We start from the raw sequence: 26,256 nt of genomic DNA, 5'->3' as shown, positions 1-26,256 counted from the left end.
TTAACAAGTTTATTCGAATAGCATATCAAGCATCGTATATTAATATATGTAAAGATTAGCACTTAGTCAATGCATCATCCACAAAATCGCAATTCCAACTTCATGCAGTTCATGTCCATCTATTTCACAATCACATAGTTGCAACTACACATGCGTCATACTTTGCCTTCACAATTTCAAAATCATATAATTTCAACCAAATATGCATTAAAATTTTCGTCTTCCAAGTAATCAACATGTACGTCCTTCAAGTTAAATTTGCAGTTTGAATATGTAATGACAAGTCTCAACACCAAGCAACACGTGTTCACAATCATACCTCAATATGTGATACATCATGCCTCATTATTAAACAAAAGCAATTATACATTTGCATAGTGTCTCCCGTTTCATAACCTCACCACATTTTCCAAAAGCCATAGTATTTACTTCATATTTCACATAGGAGTTGTTTCGTAGCAGATAAGTAATCACATTTCACATTTCACAATTTCACAAACTCGCATACAATACTTGACAGATCACCATTCGGGAAGCATCGCTTCACATTCATAATATTTCCACACTCTTAATAATCATCATTTAAGAAGCATCGCTTCACAAGCACAACAATATTCCCAACACTTAAGGCATGCTTCTCACAAAATAACATTTTCCACTGAAAATTTTCAAAAGCATAAAGTTTTTAATTCACAAGTCATAGTAATACATTGTACCTCTTTCTTCATGGTTGAACGGGACGAGGTGCGTTGTTGAGCCTCTCACATTTAGCTCATTTGTATAAGAGTACAAAGATAAACTTCTATATTTTGAACAAAGACTCTTGGGTCCAGAGCGGAAAGAAACTGAGGCTCTGATACCAACTGTAACATCCCGCTCTCCTAGGGTACAATAAATGCGGCAACTGCTACCAACCGGACTCGAAGAAATGAACAAGGCTAGGGTTTCATTTAAAGAATTTTGACCAAGAGATATAAAAGAACTATCAGAGTATTTAAAGCGACAACTTAGCCTAAAAGCTTGAATGAGAAAGAGAAAGGGGTATCATAAATAACGATCAAATTCTCAAGAGTATGACATAATGTTTAAGATAGAATCACAAGAAAAAGTCTAAGGCCTCAAATCGAAGGAAAGATGTAAATATCCAAAAACGACGAACTCTAAGGTGCATCAGAACTCAGCGGAAAACGACCAAGAGAAAGAATAGCCATGTATGAAGACACAACTACGCTTGAAGTTCATAACATCCATCTTAATTATTTATCATGCTCAACACCCGCCACCGCTCGTCGTCATTCAACCTGCACATAAGGAAAACACATGCAGGGCTGAGTATTTTGAAATACTCAGTGAGCTCGTTGCCAAAACATTTTATAAGTTATGCCACCCTTACCAAGTGAACTCGAGTTTTACAATTTATCAAAATAAAATATCATCGAGTGTCACAAAATATTTTCATAGATTGGCCAATCAAATATCTCCCATTTTCTCATCAAATTCCACAATCATATCCATGGTGCGACGAAAGTGTGGCCACACTTTTCGCCCACGAGACCGGCCGACTAGCAAGGGCGGCTCACGATCCCCTCGTGTACACAGCCTGGTAGGGTTTGCGGCCCGTACTCAGACCCGAATTCGTATAACATATCCAAAACCTTGGCCTAATGGAGCGAACTCACAAACTAGGCTTCAGGCACAATATCACAATAAAACAAATATAGGCATGGCATAACAGTTAAACCACCCTTATAACACCAATCAATATTTTGCAAGAAGTAAAAGAGTTTAAGAATAAAGCCCACCTCGACTGCTTAGATTTCAAGTAAGTTTCTCTTTTCCTTTATCTGACTTTGCAACCGGGGTTTCACCTTTTAAATCACATAGGTACATACAAATCAAATTCACAATTCAAAACCTAATTCATGCATGTCTCGACGTTTTTCCCTTTTCCCAACGACTTAACTTAATATGACCAAACATAAACATGTTCACTATATATAGTTTACTCGCATATTAAATCTAGATCTAGCATTTATATATATCGCGCATGAGTATTTCACCAACACACAACACACACACATATTCGACACACACACACATAACACACACGCATAACACACACACCACATGCATACATATTTTCTATGCCCCTTTTATCTCACTCTCGCTTAATTAATATGCATGAGGGTTCAAGAGTACCGATTAATCGGTTAGAAAGAAGATGAATCAAGTAGAAGAAGAAGATAATTATAAGAATACCTTTTTGAGAAAAACGATCTGTAGAAAGTAAGTAAAGACTTGGTTCTTCAAGAATTCTTGGATCAAACTTCAATTTCTTCTTAAGGGATGCAAGATTAATGGAGTAAAGTAGAAGAAAATTGAGAGAGTATGAAGAAGAAGAGAGGGGGACAAAAATATGAGGGGGGCGAAAATAATGAACTAGGGTTGGGGTCTTGGCTCTTATTTATAGAGTCCAATAAGATCTTTAGAATATTTGGTAAGATTATATTTTCCACAATTAAATAAATAAATATTATGGAGTAGGGAAGAAGAATTAACAAAAATAGAATAGGGCACAAAGCATGGGATTTTCGAAAATTATGGCTTCTAATTAGCCAAGATTTCGTTTGGTATTTTTCCGGAGTAGAATAAAATATCACGGAGCAAAATAAATAAAATAAAAGAATTCTCCCAAATCTTGGAATTAAAAGAGGCGTGTACTTTGCTTGATATATAAGGAATTGGATTTCTTTATTAACTAAAATAATATATGGCATAATCTTTTGAGCTATGGAAAGATTTGGTAGAATATTTAAATTCTAGGTATGGAAAGAAATCAAATAAGAAGTCAAATAAAATAACCCCTTTCCTTCTACATGTGATTTTCGAAAATCACAAAATAATAGTGGCTAGTATTTTTGGAAATTTTCCCTAATATTCTCACTCACCCTTAATCAAATAATTCATCTCATAAATTAATTAATCACATATGCCACATCATAATAGTCAACAATTTGACTTTTCAAACTTCTCAATCAAATAAACTCATGTAATAAATTCACTTATCAAATAATTCACCTCTTCCACGGCATCAAAAATAAATTCTAGGGCTCTAAAATTAGGGTTCGAAAATTCGGGGTGTTACAATTATCGTGCGAATTTCAAGTCATTCTGACATACTCTCTCCGTTCCATAGTAATAGATGTATTTCATTTTGCGCACTCGTTTTGAAAAAATAATTATAAATAGTTAAAGTGAAGAAAAAGTAAAGTAAGAGAGAAAATATTGTAGATAAGACTCTTCTCTACATTATTTTTTCTCTTACTTTACTTTTTCTCCACTCTAACTATTTATAATTATTTTTTCAATACGAGTGTGCAAAATGAAATGTCTCTATTACTATGGAACGGAGGGAGTAGTTAACATATTCGGCGCTGTGTGTTAGAATTGCATCAAAGTTCTTTTCGTTCAGACATTTCTAGTTTTTTCCTATGGCAATATTTGAGATTTTGTGATTGAAATTGTGGAGGCATTGAGTTTGAGGAGCACATGAAATTTTCGTAGTTTTCAATTTTCGCTGTTGCATAGAAAATAGTATGTGAATTATCTAAACTATTTTCGCTGACTGAATTTTTTCTAAAGTATAAAGTTTATGCATAATAAATAACATGTAAATTATCTATTCTTGAATTTATAAATTATTACGGTTCTTTTGGTATTGTTCTCGATTCTAACTGAAAACTGCATCCGCAGTGATTTGATAATCGGAACCATTCATATAACCGATTTTAATTGGTTCGGTTAAGCTTCATGGATGTGAAATAAATTTAGAGAAACATCATAATCAGTAATCTCCATTTCCATTTATTAGTATTAATTGCACAATTTTTGTAAATGCTCTTACAAATTCATCACAATATTTATTGTATGGTATTCAAATTATGCAACAACATAATTGCTCAAGTAAGCCTCATTGCTCTCCCTCTTTGAGGTCCGAACCGCCACGCTGAAGCACACAACTAGCAACGGGGGATGGCGGGATCTCGGCCTTGGAATTATGCGGAGGGCTGAAGCACCGGTTTACACAGTCGAAAGAGCAAATTGCAACATATCCACTGCATCCCTTCATACAATCGTCGTAACAATCTCCATGCACCGACACAAACACTATCATTAACAACAATGCAACCATTTTTACTCTCATATTTTCCATTTTCTTCCAAAAATTTTGTATATTTGGATGTGATTTTGTTATTGGATGTTTATGAAGAACATGTGTTTATATATATGAGAAGGATTTTGATTTTGGAGAGAGATAACCATGCTTTTAAAGATAAATACACTCTAGATGAAGACACTTTTAATAGGGATGATATTGCGGAATATGTATTTCATCTCATGTCATCTAAATTATATCCTCCCACCGTCCACAATTTAAAATCACGAACTTTAGCTTAATTGTGTTATTGGTATAAAATATCAAAAAATTTACATTTCGTGTCTTATTTTCCTACTCGGCCCAAATAGGTTATTTTAAGCGAAAACTTATTCTACGTAGGTAACCATGTAATGTTTATCAAAATTTAAACCACAAATTGTTAGTATTTTGACCTACTTTGCATAACCTTTTTATCCTACTTCGTCTTTTATACTAAAACCTAAGTTTGTGGCAAGTAGCTAGGATAAAAAGCCATGTTGATTTAGTTGTGTCAAATAGAATAAAAAGGCCGCGTACATTATGATAGAAATTCATGGGTTTCACCCTAAACCAATTGGTTATATGAGGAGGAGCCCATGAGACTTATATAGTGGATTGAGCTCTTTGTGTACACCGATGTGGGATATTGTTACATTCATTTTATGTTTCAATTGCCAACACCCTTCCTCAAACCCTTCAAGGTGAACCTTGGAGGGGTTGGACTTGTTTTTATAATCGGTTGGACAACTGGCCCAAATTTTTTTCGATCGGTTGGGACCACTGACCCAAATTTTAAGCCTAGATATACTGCTGGATCAGTCATTTTTCGGTTTCAGCCCAGATATAATGCTGGGTCAGTTAAATTTGACACACAATCGGCGACCCGCTCTGATACCATGATAGAAATCCATGGGCTCCATCCTAAAATCAATTGGTTATAGGAGGAGGGGCCCATGAGACTTATATACTGGATTAAGCTCTTTGTATACACCGATGTGGGATATTGTTATATTCATTTTATGTTTCAATTGCCAACACATTAGTCAAATTAGGTAATTGACCCGTCTTGAGAAATGGAGTAACAATATAGACCAGTTTTAAAATTCGTGAGTAATAATAAAATAATTATGCCTAAGTTTGTGATTTTAGAGTCCAATATCTATAAAATAAACTAATACTAATTAAGAATTGAATTTTCAAATAGACTATTGAATTTTAAAGTTTTATAGCATCACATTAAGATTATAATTCAGAAAAAAGTAAAATATGTATATAATTTTAATATAATCAATCCTATTTAAGCATGTAATTCACAAGAATTACTTAATATCATAATATATGTGGAGGAAGGCAACATATCAACACGTTAGAAAAAAATAGTTCATGCATGGCTGTGAGTCATGTGAAATAAATTTAGTGACAGAACCGATTAAAATACATCTGTAACACCCCGACTTTTTACCCTAAGGCTTAGAGAATCGATCTATATGTATATAGATATATAAGTTTCGCGTCTAAATTTTTCTTATTATCACTTCTTGTTATGATTAATCGTTGTGAAGTATATTTTGAGTAGTGAACAAAAATAGTAATATTTCGATATAAAGTTTTCTCTAATAAAAGTCCGTTTGTGAAGACCGAGTTTCAAATAAAAAGTCCGTACACGAGTTCAACGTTTAAGTAAAGATTTACTAAAAATAAAATACTCTCCATGCCCTTCGGATCTTGCTCAATAGTCACGCCTTGAATCCCGATACCTATACGAATGGATAAGAAGCGTGTTAAATCAAGACGAGACGATCGACAAAATCAAATCACATCAAACACGCAAATCAAACGGCGGCTCACGTTTTCCAAACGACGGCTCGCGTCTTTTTAAGCGACGAGACATAATATTCTTTCCTTTTTAGGTAAAAGGAATGGTTGATTAGCCAACTTGCCTCTTATGGCAAAAAGTCCATAACCTTTGGACATTTCACCTCCACTTATGAATCAAGTTTTAACCATATAAACTCATGCACCTTTCTTCCTTATAAATACCACACCATATCATCCTCTACCTTTTGGCTCCTTCACAAAATTTCTCTAAGCAAAATTCTATCAAAATGAGAATGTATATAAGTGTTTGAAGAAGAGGAGTCCAATTCCCTACTCACTATCATTCTTCTCTTCCTTTTCTCAAGGTAATTCTACTAATAACTATTTTCACTACATAGCCATTTTCATATCATCCAAAGCATGAACATTTGGATTTTTTTTTTCCCATGACAAACACCATATTATTATTATGCCTCTCCCCTAATGGTTTTCATACCAATTATGCATATGACTTCCTAGAATAGAATTTGCCTTAACTATAGAAAAACTTAGACAATGAAAACAATTAAGCAATGCCTAAACTCTTAGAGAACTTCATCACACAATAATAACGATCTTGGAAAGTTACCTCGTGAGCGAAGAAGCTGCCGGACCCCGGGGATACTGCCCGGCAGTGGCCCACCGGCGGCGGCGGCAATCCGGCGACCGGCGGTAGTCCGGCAACATTTCGGCGGTTGTCCGACTTTTCACAACGAAATTAATCCCTTTTTCACGATCTATCCAAATCTTCACATTTCAAGACTTAATTGTTAGTCCTAAGCCTTCAATTTAAGAAAATAAAGAAGAAGAGAAAGAAGGGGAAATGGGGGAATTCCTACCTCTCTCGGTCAATGGCGATGAGACCGCCGTGTACCCGGCGGCGACGGCGGCAGCGGCCCACCAGCGACGGCAGCAGCGGCCCGGCGGCGACGGCGGAGGTGGCGGTTCGTGGCGGCAAAGAAAGAGAGGCCGAGAGAGAGAGACCGAGATAGAGAAAGAGGGGAGAGGGGAGACGTGACCGGCGGCCGGCGTCGCTCGCCGGCGACGCCAAAACCGCCGGCAGAGAGTGGCGAGAGAGTGAGATGTTGGAGAAGGGGAGAAATGTTTTTTTTTTGAAATAGAAGAAAGAAGGGAGGCTAATTTCTTTTAGTGCATTTAGGGCAACACACTTTTGGGCCTCCCCTTTGGGCCGAATAATTTTAGTGAAGTATGGTCTTTTAAACTTACTAAGTGTGGGCCGTTTTTTTTAGAAGAAAGGTGGAAGTTGGGCTTTTAAGTCTAAGTGATGAAATGAATCCTTATCTCTTAATTTTGGTTTAATAGTTCTTAAATTGTTTGAAGCTTTTAAATAATTAATCTTATGATAAATTAATGTATTGCCCTCCTTAATTAATTAATTAAATTTCTTGAAGATAAGAATGTATGGATTTACAAATAATTATTTAATTACTTTAAGGTTTCTTATAAAATAGAGATCCACTTTTCTTAAGTGGAATGAAGTGATCTTGATCGCACCACGAACATAGGACGCATACTCCATGTAGGATCATTTCATGTCATGCACCTTATGTATGTTCATAAAACTAATTTAAATCATTATACTCTTTCAAGAAGGGCGTGTTCGCGGCGTTTGATTACCTAAGGTCGAGCTTTTGTAAAAGTTTTACTTGGAAGCTTTGAGGTGGGCTTTATATCCAACACATTAAGTGTGGATAAAATTATCAAATATATGAAATGATTTTTTTTGTTTGATAAAATCGCACTTACTTTTTTTAAAATGTTATCATGCCATAAATTATTTGTTTTATGATGCCTATCTGTTTGGCGATGCCAAAGGAATGAATGAATCGAATTCGGCTCCAATAGGACCAAGATCCTATTCGAGTTAGTGTACACAAAAGAATGGACCGTGAGTCATCGTAAGGGTTGGCCGGTCAATGTGATCCTGGAAGGTGGCCACCTTCCCGACACACAATGAACCATCAGATATGGCGGATTGATGGAATGAACTTAGATCAAGCGAACTTTATGAAAATGAACTTAGTAAGCTCGGGCCTTTAAGAAAAACCCCTGTGTGTTACTGTGATGGCATGATAATAACTTTTTCTTATATGTGTATCTTTCGGCAATGTGTTCACTGAGTACCCCGTACTCAGCCCTGCATGTATTTCTAAATGTGCAGGTTGAGCAAGTGATGAAATGGTGGCTGAGTGGAGTTGGAGGTCGTCTCATCTCTTTTGTAGGATTTTCGTGGCATGTGTCTTCATACACATGACCATGTGGTTACAACTCCTTCCGTTGTGCTTTTGTCGTAGTATTTTGTAGTAGATGGGTCATAGGAAAAACGATCAGTAACGAGTGATCTGTGATAAACACTCTTTCAAATTCTCATGATCTTTGTTGTCTCGTGAACATCTCTCATCTTATGAAGAAATAATTGTGTCTTATCATTAATTCTTTCATCCCCTTTCTATCTCCTCTTCTTAATTCCCTCCCCTGGTCATGATTAACTGAGCAATGCTATCCTTAGCAAGACGCGGTCGTGACAACATCATAATCAGTAATCTCCATTTCCATTTATTAGTATTAATTGCACAATTTTTGAAAATGCTCTTACAAATTCATCACAATATCATTGTATGCTATTCAAATTATGCGACAACACAAGTGCTCAAGTAATTTATAAGCCTCGTTGCTCTCCCTCTTTGAGGTCCGGACCGCCACGTTGAAACGCATGACTAGCAGGAGCAGTGGCCTTGATCTTACGCGGAGGGTGCACGGGGTAGCACTTGTCTGTACATGAGGGGGAGCAAGTTTCAAAAAAACCAACGCAACTCCTCATACAATCGTCGTAACAATCCCCATGCGCCGACACGAACACCATCATTAACAACATCGCAACCATTTTGGCTCTCATATTTTCCATTTTCTTTGAAAATATTTGTATTGTTGGATGTGATTTTTTGATAGGATATACTATGTCTATGAAGAACATAGGTTTATATATATGAGAGGGATCTTGATTTTGGAGAATGATATTTATGAAAAATAGCCATTAGTGTATAATGGAAACTAGAATTAAGGAAAAGCATTCTAGATGAAGACACTTTTAACGAAAAATACATTCTAGATGAAGACACTTTCGAATGAAAAGACACTTTTAAAGGAAAAAACACTATGGATGAAGACTTTTAATGGAAAATACACTACGGATGAATACACTTTAATGGGACTAGATATATTTGAAGGGGAAAAATCAACTATTACAAAAAAAAAGTGCAATTACTCCCTCTGTCTCGCTGCAAGGGAGGCGTTCTAAATCGGACGTTGTTTTGCAAAAATGATAATAAATAGTTAGAGTAGGGGTAAAGTAAGTAAGATAATAATGTATATACGACTCTCTTCAGTATTATTCTCTCTCTTACTTTACTTTCTTTCCACCTTAACTTTTTATTATCATCTTCACAAAACAACGGCCAAAATGAAACACTTCATTTGTAATGGAACAGGGGGAGTAGTAATTTATGGGTCCATCAAATAGTAGACGGCGATTGAAGTGTTCGAAAAAAATATTTCAATTTTAAGCAAAAAATGGAATACTCACGAATACGAACAAAAACTGTCTAAATTGGCTCTTGGATATGAGTAAAAATCATTTAAATTGTCTGCTCGGCAGTTTATAATAATAACTATAACAATACTATCTCGATGTAAAAAGAGAACTAAAACTAATATATAAGTGTAATGGGTTACTCATTCTATCATCAACTGGTTTTAGGATGAAACTCTATGATTTCTATCATGATTCCTATCATGATATCAGAGCGGGATGATTCCGAATGTGGGTCAATTTTAACTGGCCGAGCAGTATATTTGTGTCACGACCGCATTTTGCTAAGGATAGCGAAAACGGGTAAACCGCGACTAATAAGAGGGATTAAAGAAGCGGGGAAAGAAAAGGGCTAGAACTTGAGAATTTCACAAGACCAAGTCAATTGATATCATAGAAGCCAAGTATTTCATTACATGGTCTTGAAAACAGAATAGACATCTCCTCAATTAAATCAGAGTTGATGGTGAGGTTCTATAATTCTAAAAGCACGAAAGCACAAAAGCACAGCGGAATAAGTCCTTGCTAAACGACTTCGTGTATGAAGACACGAATCGTTGGGAGATCAACTTGATAACATCGACTCCGATCATCACTCCATCCTCTTGACGTTCAACCTGCACATTTATAAATACATGCAGGGCTGAGTACAATAGTACTCAGTGGACACGTGCCGAAAACAAAACATACATTATATAGTTGTCAAGCCATCACAGTAACACATGGGGGTTTTCTTAAAAGGCCCGAGCTTACTAAGTTCTTTTGTGAGCTAAAAGTTCGACTACGGACTAGGTTCTTTCATCATTCATCATTCATTCATAAATCCATTCCATTTGTGAATCCATTCCATCTATAAATCCATTCCATTCGTGAATCCATTCCATTCGTGAATCCATTTCCGTTCGTGAATCCATTCCATCTATAAATCCATTCCATTCGTGAATCCATTCCATTCGCGAATCCATTTCCGTTCGTGAATCCATTCCATCTATAAATCCATTCCATTCGTGAATCCATTTCCGTTCGTGAATCCATTCCATCTACAAATCCATTCCATTCGTGAATCCATTCCATTCGTGAATCCATTTCCGTTCGTAAATCCATTCCATTCGTGAATCCATTCCGTTCATAAATCCATTCCATTCCATGACATTCAATTCCATGACATTCAATCTCATTTATCAAAAAACATTTATGGCATGACAATAATTTTGAAAAGAAACATAGCTCCATTTTGAGAAAAGATGATTTTTCATAACTTCAAATGTATTTGCTTTATATCCACACTAGTGTGCTGGATATTAAAAGAAAGCCCACCTGATATGCTTATTCTTCAATTCAATTATTCGCTTTGACCTCACTTGCCCTTTGAGCATTTTATCCTCACTCGGTGAATCCTCTCGGTTCGTGGCTGTTTTCCCCCGCTTCGCCGCTGCCTCTCCTCGCCTTCTTGCTCTTCTCGTTTCCTTGCTGCACTCCTTCATTTTGAGTGAATTTGTGGTGTCTAAAGGAGAGGGGAGGGGAATGGGGATGGGGCCGCTTATATAGGCCTCTTGTGTTGGAAACTTGGGGACAAAGACTCCCATATTTGGCTGCCAGCTCCATCTCTTTCTTGGCATCATGTTTCTTTACCTAATTGAGCAAGTCTTGGGGGCAAAGGCTCCTATTTTTGGGGATGCCATCTCATCTCTCCCTTGTGCTTATCCAATTGTATGCCATTTTGGTGTAAGTTGGGTCACACTTGCTATTTTGGAGAAGTCTCCAACCTTGAGTCTTTGTGAAGCCTATTTCTAATAATCCTTTTGGTGTTAAATTCTTGCAGGATCCCTGGTGTTATTGGTTGTCAAATTTGGAGTCTAATGGATGCCAAATTCGAGAAGGATGGGGAAGATAAGAGAGTAGAGTAGAAGATCTTGTACTGTAGAAATGTAGCTTTGAAAGGAATCTCACTTGTAGCTCCATGTATCCACTTTGTATAGCATGTGTTGTACCTTGTACTAATTTATTCTCTTTTCCTTCTTCCAATAATTGTAGTTTACAAACTTGAATTTCCTTGCATTTTAATTCCAATCGTCTTTTCGTCCAAATTTTTTTTATACTCTAAAACTAGCGCACGAAAACTCGGGGTGTTACAATTTGAACTGAAACTAAAAAGTAACTGACTCAGCTTTATATCTAGGCTTTAAATTGGGTCAGTTTGGTTGGTCCAACCCAATCTAGAAAAAAGTCTAACACCTCTGAATTATATATTGTTGAATTTATAAATTAATTATTACGGTTCTTTTGGTGAAACCACATTGTTCTCGATTCTAATTGAGAATCGTATCCGCAGTGATTTGATAATCGGAACCATTCATATTAATAGAAATTCATAGGTTTCATCCTAAAACCAATTGATAAAAGGAGGAAGGGCTCGTGAGACTTATATAGAAATTTCAGTTGCCTTTGTACACCAATTGCCAACACATATAACCGGTCTTAATTGGTTAGGTTATCGGAACCGATTAAGTAGTAAGCTTTTCTTGTGCATGTCCGTTAAGTCATGTGAAATAAAATTAGTGACAAAACAGATTAAAATACATCATAATCAGTAATCTCCATTTCCATTTAACTTGAACTGCATAATTTTTGAAATGCTCTCACAAATTCATCACAATATTTATTCTATGGTATTCAAATTATGCAACAACATAAGTGCTAAAGTAAGCCTCATTGCTCTCCCTCTTTGAGGTCCGCACCGCCACGTTGAAGCACGTGACGGTATGGCGGGATCGCGGCCTTGGAATTATGCGGAGGGCTGTAGCACCGGTTTACACAGTCGAAAGAGCAAACCGCAACATATCCACTACATCCCTGCATACAATCGTTGTAACAATCCCCATGCGCGGACACAAACACCATCATTAACAACAACGAAACCATTTTTACTCTCATATTTTCCATTTTGATCTTCCAAAATTTTGTATAGTTGGATGTGATTTTGTTATAGGATGTATATGAAGATCATATGTTTATATATATATATATATATGAAGGATTTTGATTTTGGAGAAAGATAACCACTTTTAAAGGAAAAAGCATTCTAGTTGAAGACACTTTTCATAGGGACGATATTGCGGATTATGTATTTCATCTAAATTATATCCTCCCACCGTCCACAATTTAAAATCACCAACTTTAGCTTAATTGTGGTATAAAATATTACAAATTTTACATTTCGTGTCTTATTTTCTAACTTGGCCCAAATAGGTTACTTTCAGTGAAAACTTGTTCTACGTGGATGACCGTGTAATGTTTATGAAAATTTAAACCATTTTTAAAATGTTATTTAGAACTACTTGAACAACCTTTTTTATCCTACTTGACACTTTATCCTAAATCCTAAGTTTGTGGCTAATAGGATAAAAAAGTCATGTTGATTTAGTTGTGTCAAATAGAATAAAAAGGCCGCATAAATTAGTCAAATGAGGTGATTGACCCGCCCTAAGAAATAACAATATAGACCAGTTTTAAAATTCGTGAGTAATACCATAATTAAGCCTAAGTTTGTGATTTTAGACACCAATATCTATAAAATAAATTAATAATCAAGAGTTGAATTTTCAAATAGACTATTGAATATTAAAGTTTTATAGCATCACATTAAGATAATAGTAATTCAGAAAAAAGTAAAATATTTATATAACTTTAATATAATCAATTCTATTTAAGCATGTAATTCGCAAGAATTACTTCATATCATAATATTTCAAAATATCCTATATATATGTGGAGGAAGGCAACACATCAACACGTTAGAGAAAATTACTTTTAATCTGGATGATATTAGGTCTATGAGAATTGAAGTGTTTAAAAAAATATATTATCAATTTTAAGCACTGTAATTTTGAATTGATTTTTTTCGTGAACTTTAAATGTTACATGAAAGTCATGAACTTTATTAGACTGTGTAAATTTTCCATCTGATCCAATCCGATAGATTTTCGACACAATTACTTATCCTACGACCTACGTAGCATGCCAGAAACGTGGCACATAGAGTCCAAAATTGGTCTTTTAAATTTTTCAAAACAAAAATTCTCCTACATATGCCCCCTCCATTGACGATGCTATATATGCATGCACATTATATCAGATGTAATGATAACCCTAAATAATGGTTTATTCATAATTAATTCATATTTTAATCATGGAATTCACAAGAAAAAATATTCTAATCTAGACATGATATCAAGTTGGCAATAAGAGTTAGGTTATTAATAAACACATTTATGCATATAAAAATTGTTTTTTTTTTTTTTATATATAAAATGTCTGTGATTAATATTCCAGAGACATTTAACATGATACGGAACTTGAAGTTCGATTTTGCACATTTGAGTTTTGAGGAGCATAGTGAAATGTTTTGGCTATAAATTAATTCTTAATTAATAAATACCATGAATTATCTATTCTTAAACTTACAAATTATATCGGGTCTTTTGGTTAAACCGAATCATTCTCGATTCTAACCAATTGCGTCTGTAGTCTATTAATCGATAACCAACTTTAATCGGTTCGGTTATCAGAGCTGACAAAGACATCTTTTCTTGAGCATGGCTTTGTGTCATGTGACATAAAATTAGCGATAGATAAAAATATGAGAACGTGGCATGTGTATGAGATTAAAATGCATCATAATCAACATAATCTCAAATTCAATTTATCTAATAATTTTTGTATATTAATTGCAAAATTTAAAAATGCTACTATTACAAATTCAAAAGAGGCAAAGCCTCAATGCTTTCCAACTATGTGATCATCCGAACCGCCACGGTGAGGCACGGGACTAGCAGCGGAGGATGGTAGCACCACGGTGTCTTCACCATTAGCTTGGGCGGGGTTGCAGTTGCCTATACACTGGGCGGAGCAACCTACAAAACTTCCATGGCATCCCTTCATACAATCGATGAAACAATTCCCCTACGCAGACACAAACACCATCATTAACACCAATGCAACCATTTTGGCTCTCATGTTTTTCATTTTCTTTGAAACTATTTGTATGGTTGGATCACTTGGATGTGAATTTTTGATGGGATATATCATATCTCCCTATGTCTCATTAGAAATGAAACGTTTTCCTTTTTAGTTTGTTCCATTAAAAATGAAACGTTTCTAAAAATGGAAACGATACTCTCTCTATTTTTTCTTCTCTCTTACTTTTTCATTAACTCACAAAACAACACTACATAAAATCCCGTGTCGAAAAACAAATGTTGCATATTTAATGCGACGGAGGGATTAACATAGGCATATATAGATGTGAGGGATTATGATTTTGGAGAGGGATATTTATGGAAAATAGCCATTAGTGGAAATAAAGGATATAACCACTTTTAAATAAAAAAGCATTCTAGATGAAGACATTTTTAATAGGGATGATATTTTGCGGATTATGTTTTTCATCTCATGTTATCTAAATTATATCCTCCCACCGTCCATGATTTAAAATCACATAACTCTGACCTAATTATGATACTGATTTAAAATATCAAAAAACTTTACATTTCGTGTCTTAGTTTCCAACTTTTCAGCGAAATTCTACATAATGTTTATGAAAATAAGTGTTATTTCTCGCAACGGGTCAATCACCTTATTCGATTAACATACGCAACCTTTTATCATAATGGGCCTTTTTATCTTGAACCCTAAGTTCGAGCCAAATAGGATGAAAAGATCGCGTACGTTAGTCGAATAAGGTGATTGACCCGTCGTGAGAAAATAACACTATAGACCAGTTTTAAATTTCGTGAGGAATACCATAATTAAGCCAAAGTTCGTGATTTTATAGACCAATATCCTCAAAATAAATTAATAGTATTCACTTCGTCCCATATTACTCGCGCTTTTCTGATTCGGCTCATCCCAAACTACTTACATTATTTTTATTTTAAGTACGAATTATGATATTTAATTAATAAGTATATTATAGTCAATTAAGTGTTCCTGTATTAAGTAATCTCTCGTTACATTTAAAATACGAATTTAATTACACTAAAAATCAATCTCATTATTGTCTGTGTTATTTGACTAACGGGTAAAATGTTAATGACTGAGGTCTTTGGTTCAAGTTCACCTTAACGTGGTATTTAAATTTATATTCATTTGCACGTTAAAAAAATCTGCCTGATCATACATTTTACCCGAATTAAAAGGGCATCCCTATGCATTATACATGCACAATATATGTATTTTATACGATTTTGACATAATTGATTCTATTTATGCATGGAATTAAGAAGAACTAGTTATGTATTTGCTGTGTTGTTTTTGTTAAGACTTTGGGTTAATTGTGCAGTTGAAGCTCTAATGATTTTCCCATTTGGAAAGATTTGGGATTCTCCAAGAGGAAGAATCGTGATTTGTGAAGCGAACGAAGAATGAGAATAATTGTATTATAGTATTTCTCGATGATTTATCATCTAAATATCTCATTAATTTAATTAAAAAAATCTAAAACTTAGATGAAACTAGTGAAATATTGTTGTGGTCGCGGTGTAAAGAAATATTGATGGATAGAGACTATCAGGTTAGATATATTTAGATTAATTATTTAACAATTTATTTTGCAAAAAAATATTGCAAACATGCCACAAAATGACTGAACTAAAGAGAAATACTAGAAACTCTAATTTCTTGAAATCAAAATTTATTCATAATAATAAAACTTACTGCAAAATAATAAAACCTGGTTGATATCCTACTCAAAAGAATTAATCAAAATACCATCATAATATAATCTCTAATTAATTCAATTTATCTTATTTTTAATAATTTCATTTTTTTTTTTAAATGTTTTTTACAAATTCAAAGAGGCAATCAAAGAGTTCATCACAATATTTATTGTAGTATTCAAATTGTGGGACAATGAATATAAGTGCTCAAGCAACCCTCACTGCTCTCCCTCTTCGAGATCCGAACCACCACGTTGAAGCACATAACTAGCAGCGGAGGATGGCGGCTCTGCTGGCGGCGATGCAACATCGGAAACACTTGATTTTTTGTGGGCGCAGTCGCGTATACACGTTGCGAGGCACCCTATAATGCTGCCACTGCATCTCTTCATACAAGTGTTGAAACAACTCTTCCCTTGTGCCGATACAAACACCATCATTAACAACAATGCAACCATTTTTACTCTCATATTTTCCATTTTCTAAAAACAATTGTATTGTTGGATGTGATTTTTTATAGGATACATATGAACATGTGTTTATATATGTGTGAGGGATGATTATTTTGGAGAGAGATAGTTATGAAAATAGCCATTTATCCATAATGGAAACAGAGAATTCTTCATACAATTCAAGTATTATTTCCATTATACACATCCTCTCGTCTGTTTATTTTACTAACAGTTAATAATATTCACATTTTATTATACTCAAAATTTATGTTCACGTTATATTTTGGTTTTGTGGAGTATATTACAATTAAATTTATATGTCATTAATCAACTAAAAATTGCTCAATTATAAAAGCTACGTTATCCAGATTAAAAAGAAGATAATTAAAAAATTAAGATGAAAATTACATAATTTAAATATGCACCATTTCGATGTCCCGTCAACTATCAATACCTAAATTTCCACGGTTCAATAAAATCAGTTCATTTGCTACCATAATTTAAATCGATTATATCATATTATAACATGTTGCATTTCTTATTTTTGACAACTTCATTAGTTACATAAATTAAAATTAATAAAGAGGAGTATTTGTTACTTCAATTTGTATTTTTTTTCAGTCGCTCGCTTGTGACCAAAATAATGCAGGAATAATTTATAAAAGCGTCACATTTTTTCGTTTCAACTTTTGCTTTTTGTCTTGAGACCAAATGATCAGTGTACGTACAAAGTCTTGATATTGGAAGTAAACATTCCACCTTACCTCAACTCTATTATTGATCGTCACTTTAAAAATTCTACAATTTCCCATGCAGAAAAGGGAAATATGCCCATAATTCGTCTGATATCTGATTTTTCGTCTGATATCTGATTTTTATAGTGGTAAGTGTAATCATATCCTAGATTTTGGAACATTTTTATCACACATATGGCAATATTTAGACAATATAAGACAATTATTTACAAAGTTAAAAAACTAGATAACGGATTCTTAGAGCATTCGCAATGCAGCTGCCTGAAGTTTTATAACATGGTCGGCCACCTTTAACCCCCTCCTCGACTTAGAGCTTAGCGAACGACATGGCTACATTGAAGCGGCCAAGACATCCACAACAATTTATTCCTTTTATTTATTTATTTTAATATTTTAAAATTATTTTATTACTCTAAATTCATCGATAATACCGTCTTTTTCTCTCCTTTTTTTTGTTAGATTTCGTACCAATGTAGCCTCTATCACTTAAAATGAATATAATAAAAATCTATTTTCGTTTCATCTTTATAGGAATTAGGAAATACTCCTACTACTATTATTATTATAACAAGGAATCCACCAATCTTAAACAATTACCTGAAAAAAGCAAACAAAAGCAGCTGTCGTCGTTTTCCTTGCACATTCCATTAGTCACTAAATTACAATTAATTAAATATGTTTGACTGCTAAGTCTTGTACCAAAAGAAGAGAAAGTGGTACCTTTCATGTCAGAAATCGAGGGACGAAGACAAAGACGACTTTAGCCAAACCCGGATTACTGCAACGGTTCTCCCCTAATTAAATCACATTTTAATTAGCGTTTAATTGTATAATTAATGTTTACTTGAGTGAACGACCCAAAAACACCAGCCGAAAGAACACCCTTTGATAAAGAGAAATTTAATAAAAAAATCATTAGTTAGATTGGATAAAAAAAAAGGGCTACCCATATTATATTATTTTATTTTTATAGTATGAGTGGTAATTCTTGTCACTAATATAAAAGTCTTACATAGGTTTGGGTCATATTATTAAGTTCGTATTCTTATTGGATAAACTTATTTGAAAAATAATGCCTTTTTCTTTCTATAATTAAAATTATTTCTTTTTTTCAATGTGATTAGAACTAAATCCAAATAATTGTACGACTTTTGCAGTGTTTTTCCAAACTCATCAATTTGAAAGTCGAATTTTCTATACCAATTGTTTATTTGTAATGCAAAAAATACTCTCAGCCATTATATGACAATTTACACAAAAAGCCAAACCAATAATACAAATATCTATTAACAACCAATTAGAACAACAAACAACAACATACACAAAATCGCAAATCATCTAATCAAGCAAATAAACCAACATCCAATACGCTCAAATTAAGTACTATATATAACAACATGGACGAGAGCTCACAATTAAAAAAATCACCAGAAAAACCTCGTCGAACATCTGATCGATCCATCCCCAAGCATTCGATAAATCTTTTCGGTCATTAGTCTCATTGAAGAGGCAAAATCCATAAAGCACATTTTAATCCACCAGGCAAGTATGCAAATAATGTTTTTGTTAATAAAATTAGAAAAAGGTATTTGCCCGTTAATTATCCTTGCTTATTTATAAACATTACTAATTGGATAAACAAAAACTAATAGATAAACCTTATTTTTTCAAAGAAAAGAAGAATAAAAAAATCAAATCTAAATAACCATCTTCAGATTCCATAACCATTTCCATTCTTCCATTATCACTCATTTCAAGCTCTCTCTCCCTCCAACAATGGCGGCAAAACTAAAACCAAACCCTACAGCTTCCTTCTTCTTCTTCTTCTTCAACCTCCTCCTCCACCACTGCGCCGCCCACCCCGACGCCACCCCTCTCCTCACCTTCAAATCCACCGCCGACCCCTCCAACTCCCTCCTCACCTCCTGGAACTCCTCCTCCGACCCATGCACCTCCTGGCTCGGCGTCTCCTGCCTCCACAACCGCGTCGCCCACTTAATCCTCGAAAACTCCACCCTCCAAAACCCCCTCCCCCCCTCCCTCGCCTCCCTCATCCACCTCCGCGTCCTCAGCCTCAAGCAAAACCGCTTCACCGCTCCAATTCCCGACCTCTCCAACCTCACCTCCTTAAATCTCCTCTTCCTCTCCGAAAACCGCTTCTCCGGCGAGTTTCCGCCCTCGCTAATTTCACTCTCCAACCTCTACCGCCTCGATCTCTCCCGCAACCGCTTCTCCGGCGAAATCCCCCTCTCCGCCAACCGCCTCGCGCATTTGCTTACCCTCCGCCTCGAGGAGAACTCCTTCTCCGGCGCAATTCCCGATTTACACTTGCCGAATTTGCAGGAATTCAATGTTTCGGGGAATAATCTCACCGGAGCTATACCTAGCTCGTTTTCTAAATTTCCTGCGTCGTCGTTTTGGGGGAATCCGGCATTGTGCGGGCCGCCGCTGGAGAAATGTGGTGCAATTGCGTCGCCGGTGAGCCCTAAAACGACGGTCTCCTCCTCTCCGACTGCAATTCCGGTGGAGACTAACCCTAATTCACCAGCGAAAGCGAAGCACAAGGGTAAATTTAGCAACATTGCTATAATTGGTATTATAATTGGGGATTTATTTGTTCTAGGGTTAGTTTCTCTGCTTTTATATTGCTATTTCTGGAGGAACTATTCGAGTATGCTGAATTCGGAGAAGAGCAGTGTGCAAGCGGAGAAAATCGTGTATTCGTCGAGCCCGTACCCGAACCCGGCCCAGTCGGAGAGGGGGAAGATGGTGTTCTTCGACGGGGAGAGGAGGTTCGAGCTCGAGGACTTGCTGAGGGCGTCGGCCGAGATGCTGGGGAAGGGCGGGTTTGGGACGGCCTACAAGGCGATTTTGGACGACGGGAATGTGGTGGCGGTGAAGAGGTTGAAGGATTTGAATGTGGCCGGGAAGCGGGAATTTGAGCAGCAGATGGAGGTGTTGGGGCGGCTCCGCCACCCGAATTTGATCGGGTTGAAGGCGTACTACTTCGCTCGGGATGAGAAGCTGTTGGTTCATGAGTTCATGCCTAATGGGAACTTGTTTTGGCTACTTCATGGTGAGAACTGTGTTCAGTGCTCTGTTCTACTCTGTTTTGTTGTTGTTGTTTATCATTATGTGCTTAAAGATTTTGTTTCTTGTTTTCGATTCTTGATGTGGAGCTAATTTAGTAGCTGAATTTGAAGAGATAGGGCCCATGTGTTTAATAGAATGTGATGATATATTGATATGTCATTGTTTAGTTTGCAGGTGGTATTGAAATGCTTTTTTGACTGGTAATGATTTGTTTCTTAGCTAGTTATGCTCTGTTCTTGTTTCTTGAGGCTCATCTTTGTCTGTTTGTTGTTAGCTCAAACCAACCGTGGCTTGGATAGCTAGCAAAAGGGTTCCTTGATGTCGATGGCTCATTGAACTTGGTCGTATTTTGGTTTGAGATGATTAGTTTTTCGTGTCTTCGGTTAGGGTTCTCGAAAGTGAGAGGTTTCAAAATTTGGGATTAAATCATTAAATTGGAAGGCTTTTCAGATTTTGGGATTAAATTCGCACATCTTTCAGAATATGGGATTGGGGGTGCGAACTTTTCATTTTAGGAGATTTTTGCCTTTTTCTCCTATTTTTTATTATTTTCTTGTTCTTTTCACTCGCAAAATACAAGGATTGACCAAATTATCCAACAACAAATTTCATGTATGGATAAAAATTGAAATCTCTTGTTGGGTAGTTTGGTCATTTTAGATATTTTGTGAGTGAAAAGGATGAGAAAAAGGAGAAAAAAGCAAAAATCTCCTAAAATGAAAAGTTTGCGTGCCCCGATCCCATATTCTGAAAGAGCTGCAAATTCAATCCCAAAAGCTGAAAGGTCGTCTAATTTAATCTCAAATTTTGAAATCTCTCCTTGAAAGTGATGGTGAAGCATGGACATTTAAGATTTAGTGGATTGAATGTAATAACATAGATCTTGTGTAGGGAATTCTGTTGATAAGAACATGGTTAGTTTTAAGAGTTTGGGACCACTTTATATAATGGAGCCAAAAATACAAAATCCATGATGCATTGATTTTGTATATATATGTATGGACTCTTGGCTTTACTATAATGTACTGCTTTATCTCAGGTAACCGAGGCCCGGGTAGGACTCCGTTGGACTGGACCACGAGGTTAAAGATCGCAGCAGGAGTAGCACGGGGTCTAGCCTTCATCCACAGCTCGGGGGCCCTCCTTAAGCTCGTGCACGGCAACATCAAGTCCACGAACGTCCTCATCGACAAGCTAGGCAACGCCAAGCTATCCGACTACGGCCTCTCGGTCTTCGCATCGCCCTCGTCCGCCCCTAAATCCAGCGGCTACCGCGCCCCGGAGGCAGCTCTGGACGGCCGGAAGCTGACCTCGAAATCCGATGTCTACTCGTTCGGGGTCCTACTGCTGGAGCTCCTGACCGGGAAATGCCCCTCGGTGGTCGACAGCGGCGGGCCGGGGATCGGGTACAGTGGGGTCGTCGATCTGCCGAGGTGGGTGCAGTCTGTGGTGAGGGAGGAGTGGACGGCCGAGGTGTTCGACCTGGAGCTCATGCGGTACAGGGATATCGAGGAGGAGATGGTGGGGCTGCTGCAGATCGCGATGGCGTGCACGCAGGCGGCGCCGGAACAGAGGCCGAAGATGAGCTATGTGGTGAAGATGATAGAGGAGTTGAGAGGGGTGGAGGTGTCGGCATCGGACGACGCGCTTGAGTCGGTGTCGGAGTCGCCGTCGGCGTCGGAGGATATCTGCAGAGCTAGTGAATGATGGGTGGTTGTGGTGGCCGATGTTAGATTGAATTCGGATTTAGATTTGTTGGTTTCTTTAGATTAAGTTTTGTAGGAGTATATCAGAGTACTTGTTTTGAGTAGGATGAGTAGCTTAAATTCGGTTAGTGTAATATGCCTTGCAATCCAAATTTATTTCGCACTACGGTCTAGTATAATCGAATTGCAAATTTATTTCGTACTAGTATAATCGATCATCTTAAACTACTATAGTACTTACTCAATTTGTGAATAGGAGTTCCGATTCATTTTTACCATAAATGATACTCCCTCCGTTCCGCTTTAGCAGTCCCATTGACTTTTCTGCCATATTTTTGTAAAAATGATAAAAAATAGTTAAAGAGGAGAAATGGTAAATTAAGAGAGAGAATAATATAGAAAAGAGTCTTATCTACATTATTGTCTCTCTTACTTTACCATTTCTCCACTTTAACTATTTTTTATCATTTTTACAAAAAGAGAGCAGAAAAGTCAATGGGACTGCTAAAGCGGGACGGAGGGAGTAATAGTCTCACCTTCCACTAACTTATTCCATTTACATTTTATTTAAAATTAATATATGCAAGTGAGACTCTTATTCCACTAATTTTTTTTCATTCACTTTTCTTAATACTTCTTAAAATATGTGTCGTCCATAAATGAGACTTCTAATAGCGAAAGGAAGGAGTAATTTTTTGTCCAAGTTTGTCAAATATTTTTTAAAATTGGAATTTAAGAAAGTAGTGTTTACTGAATTAGTGAACGAAGATTAAATAAAAGAGTGAAAATAAAATAAATAAGTCAATCTAGAATAAAAACATAGTAATATGTTTACGAAAAATAGTGATAAGCTTTTTGGACAACTTCCATACATGGGCTTATTTAAAATATAGTGATAAGCTTTTTGGGCTTATTTTTAGTACTTGTTCCTTTGCATATATGGACTTAGAAGACTCTGATTAAGCAGATCATAGACTAACTAGCCAATTTATTCTTAAATCTTATTGTAAATAGTACTCCATATGTAACATGTAAAAATTGTAATATTGCTAATAAAATATTAGTACAAATGGAGGACAACAATCCATGATGCATTCTGATATGTTTGAAAAATAATAGTAAAATCAATCACATAAATTCCCACTAAAGAATTACAAAAATTTGATGACAATCAATATAGATATTTACATATTTAATTTTGGTGCGCTAAACCAGACCTCATTTCGAACAGAAATAAAAGAGAAAAAATAATAAATATGGAAATTCTGATTCATAGACTATATCACATGTCACATGGTATATTGACCAGCAAATTAGATTATAAAGTGGTGCATGGCTCCATTTAGATGGAATATATATATGATCTCCTAGTGGATTTCCACATAAGTCTTTTCATCTCATCTTTGGTAAAAAGTTGACATAATTTTGGGGTACTATTTACAAATTATAGGATTTCCACATAAGTCTTTTCATCTCATCTTTGGTAAAATGTTGACATAATTTTGGGGTACCATTTACATGTGTCTTTTTTATCTCATCTTTGGCAAAATGTTGACATAATTTTGGGGTACCATTTACAAATGAAAGGATTTCCACATAAGTCTTTTCATCTCATCTTTGGTAAAATGTTGACATAATTTTGGTGTACCATTTACAAATGATCATTTGTTTTTTGTCTGAAAACATGAAATGATGTTAAAGTTGATGCAATTATGTCCACCATTTCTTCTATCAACATAATTTGACCTCTCACCCTACACAATAGCTGCTGCCAATTTGTGTATGTTATTGACTCATAAGAAGTAGAAATAATGTTCTAACACAATGAGAACAATATATCCATATATTTATGATGACGAAGCACGATTTAGTTAATAAGATGCTTTTAAGGGTTCGAACATAGCTAATAAAAACATCTTCATATCTTTAATATTGAAAATTCCATGTGTGGTTGGTGGGTCAATTTCGGAGGCACTATTGCTTAAAATTACTCATCATGTAATAACCTAACTCACTTATTTGATAAGAACTAAAAGTCTAAACTACCTTTTAATGCTTTATGTTTAAAATTGAGAAATGGTGCTAATTTTCAATTTTGAGCACTAAAAAAGTGATGAAAATGGTAAAACGGCATGAAAATAGCTGATTAAAATGGTGGAAAATAACATTTTAAATTGAAGAATATGGGCCATTAAACCATAAGCATAACACATGCTCAGTTATATAATACTTGGACAGTGGAATTCAGACTTGGGCCACTCACAAAAATCATTATATTGTTTTTGTCTCTTGCACTTGCATATAAGTGGAGTGTTCCTAAATTATAAACATAATCTGAGAGAGTCTCGTACGAGACAGTCTAGCGTGTTAAAATTTATTAAAAAGTTCAGATTTGAGAATAGAATGCAAATGCTAACAAAATTTAGTAATTACAAATGAATCGTTGAAATATGACGTCCTTGCTAAAGCTGAATACTCGAATTTAGTATATCGTAGTTAGTGATTATTTTTAACGATAATCATAACGGGGTACATTAGCTATGTTATGTAAAGCTATACGTAATATTTATCTTGATTTTGTTTTAATGAAGATGGACATGTTTTGATGTACTTAAATTACTCCAAGACTCCCAATTTTGGTGAATAATGAATAATTAATGAGAATAATTTTGTCCAATTATAATTTAAATCTAAACACAAACCGATGCTAGATAAAAAAAAAACAATGTGTACTAAATTAAAAAGAAGAGTAAATTAATACTAATATGGAGTACATCCACTTTTTATTATTTTATTTTAAAGTCGATTATAATGGTTGTAACTTGTAACAAACATGGATGTTAAAATAGTTGAAAGTGTTTTCAACTCATGCATGGGTCGCACCAGATTGTTCACTCACATACTTTAAAATATTTTTATTTTAATCAAATATTTATAATTTCCAACATACACATCAAATGCAAAACTAGCAAGGCACACATGTTTTGTATTAGCATATGTTTAAAATGGTTATATCAGAGAGACATATAACAATTTTATTTGATATAGATATACAAGAAATACTGAAAATCAATTTGTTGGCCTTATAAATATTAATGATTAGTATTATGTCATCTTTGTCATTAAACCTCTAAAATCCTAAACCTAATCTCCAAATAAATACACTTAATTAAACAATGCAAGAACCTTTTACTTTTTACTTAGGCTAAAATAATTTAAAATAGGGTGAATTGTAGGCTTAGAGTCTAGAAGACTAAAACTGATTCAATGCTTCATACGTGAACCTAAAGTCCAATAAATTATTGTGCGATGCATAATTCTTCAATCAATAATTTTTATAATAGATTTGCTGGATTCCTTTCGGTAATTTAAACACTAGAGACGTGGATCATACTAGATTTTAGCGTGGTAAATACTTTGTACTTGCCCAAATTTAGGTAAGAATTAGGACTTTTTTGGTGGAGAACTTATCCAAATTAATTTAAGGGTATTTTATATGAACAATTGAGGTTTACAACGAAAATTAAAAAAAATATTAATGTGTAGTCCATGGCCGAATTCTGAAAAATTGAGGATTTGTAGATAAACGCGTTTTATAAGATTTAATGGAGAAATCCTCAAACACTTTGTCATAAACTAGTGATACACATCATTACAACTTAGACAACTGGTTCTGTTACAATTAATTTTGAGTACCCTTTTTTGTCTTATAGCAATATCTAAGAAAATTAATGTCGGTAAATGATATTCTCAATAGATTAATTCTCAATAGAAAATTAATTATGTGTAAAATCATGAAGTTTTGTCAATTTTTAATTTATCTTGAATCTTTTCAAATTTAAATAATAAATCACAAAGTTTTGAAACTT

The 26,256-nt window shown here is 35.2% G+C and overlaps 1 protein-coding gene and 2 long non-coding RNA genes across 3 annotated transcripts; 1 reads left to right on the top strand and 2 right to left on the bottom strand.

Annotated features, from left to right (window-relative positions):
* Nucleotides 1–5,805: 5,805 nt before the first annotated feature.
* On the bottom strand, nt 5,806–7,160 carry LOC125209422 (uncharacterized). Its single transcript, XR_016136279.1, has 3 exons — nt 6,895–7,160; nt 6,645–6,802; nt 5,806–5,955 (listed from the first exon to the last, which is right to left on the bottom strand). It is a non-coding gene; the product is annotated as an uncharacterized LOC125209422 (long non-coding RNA).
* A 2,877-nt stretch (nt 7,161–10,037) lies between these two features.
* LOC125209418 (uncharacterized) lies at nt 10,038–11,522 on the bottom strand. Its single transcript, XR_016137193.1, has 2 exons — nt 10,983–11,522; nt 10,038–10,282 (listed from the first exon to the last, which is right to left on the bottom strand). It is a non-coding gene; the product is annotated as an uncharacterized LOC125209418 (long non-coding RNA).
* Nucleotides 11,523–19,296: 7,774 nt separating this feature from the next.
* On the top strand, nt 19,297–22,553 carry LOC125186481 (putative leucine-rich repeat receptor-like protein kinase At1g68400). Its single transcript, XM_048082851.2, has 2 exons — nt 19,297–20,664; nt 21,721–22,553. Exons 1-2 carry the CDS (start codon nt 19,365–19,367, stop codon nt 22,386–22,388), a joined length of 1,968 nt encoding a protein of 655 aa, XP_047938808.2. The 5' UTR covers nt 19,297–19,364; the 3' UTR covers nt 22,389–22,553.
* Nucleotides 22,554–26,256: the final 3,703 nt, after the last annotated feature.

This window comes from Salvia hispanica, chromosome 3 (assembly GCF_029641045.1).
Source record: "Salvia hispanica isolate PSC_SH4W2 chromosome 3, Shi_PSC_v1, whole genome shotgun sequence".
Lineage (NCBI taxonomy): Eukaryota > Viridiplantae > Streptophyta > Magnoliopsida > Lamiales > Lamiaceae > Salvia > Salvia hispanica.
Note: the sequence above shows the minus strand (reverse complement) of the source record. Positions and strands in the feature narration are given on the sequence as shown.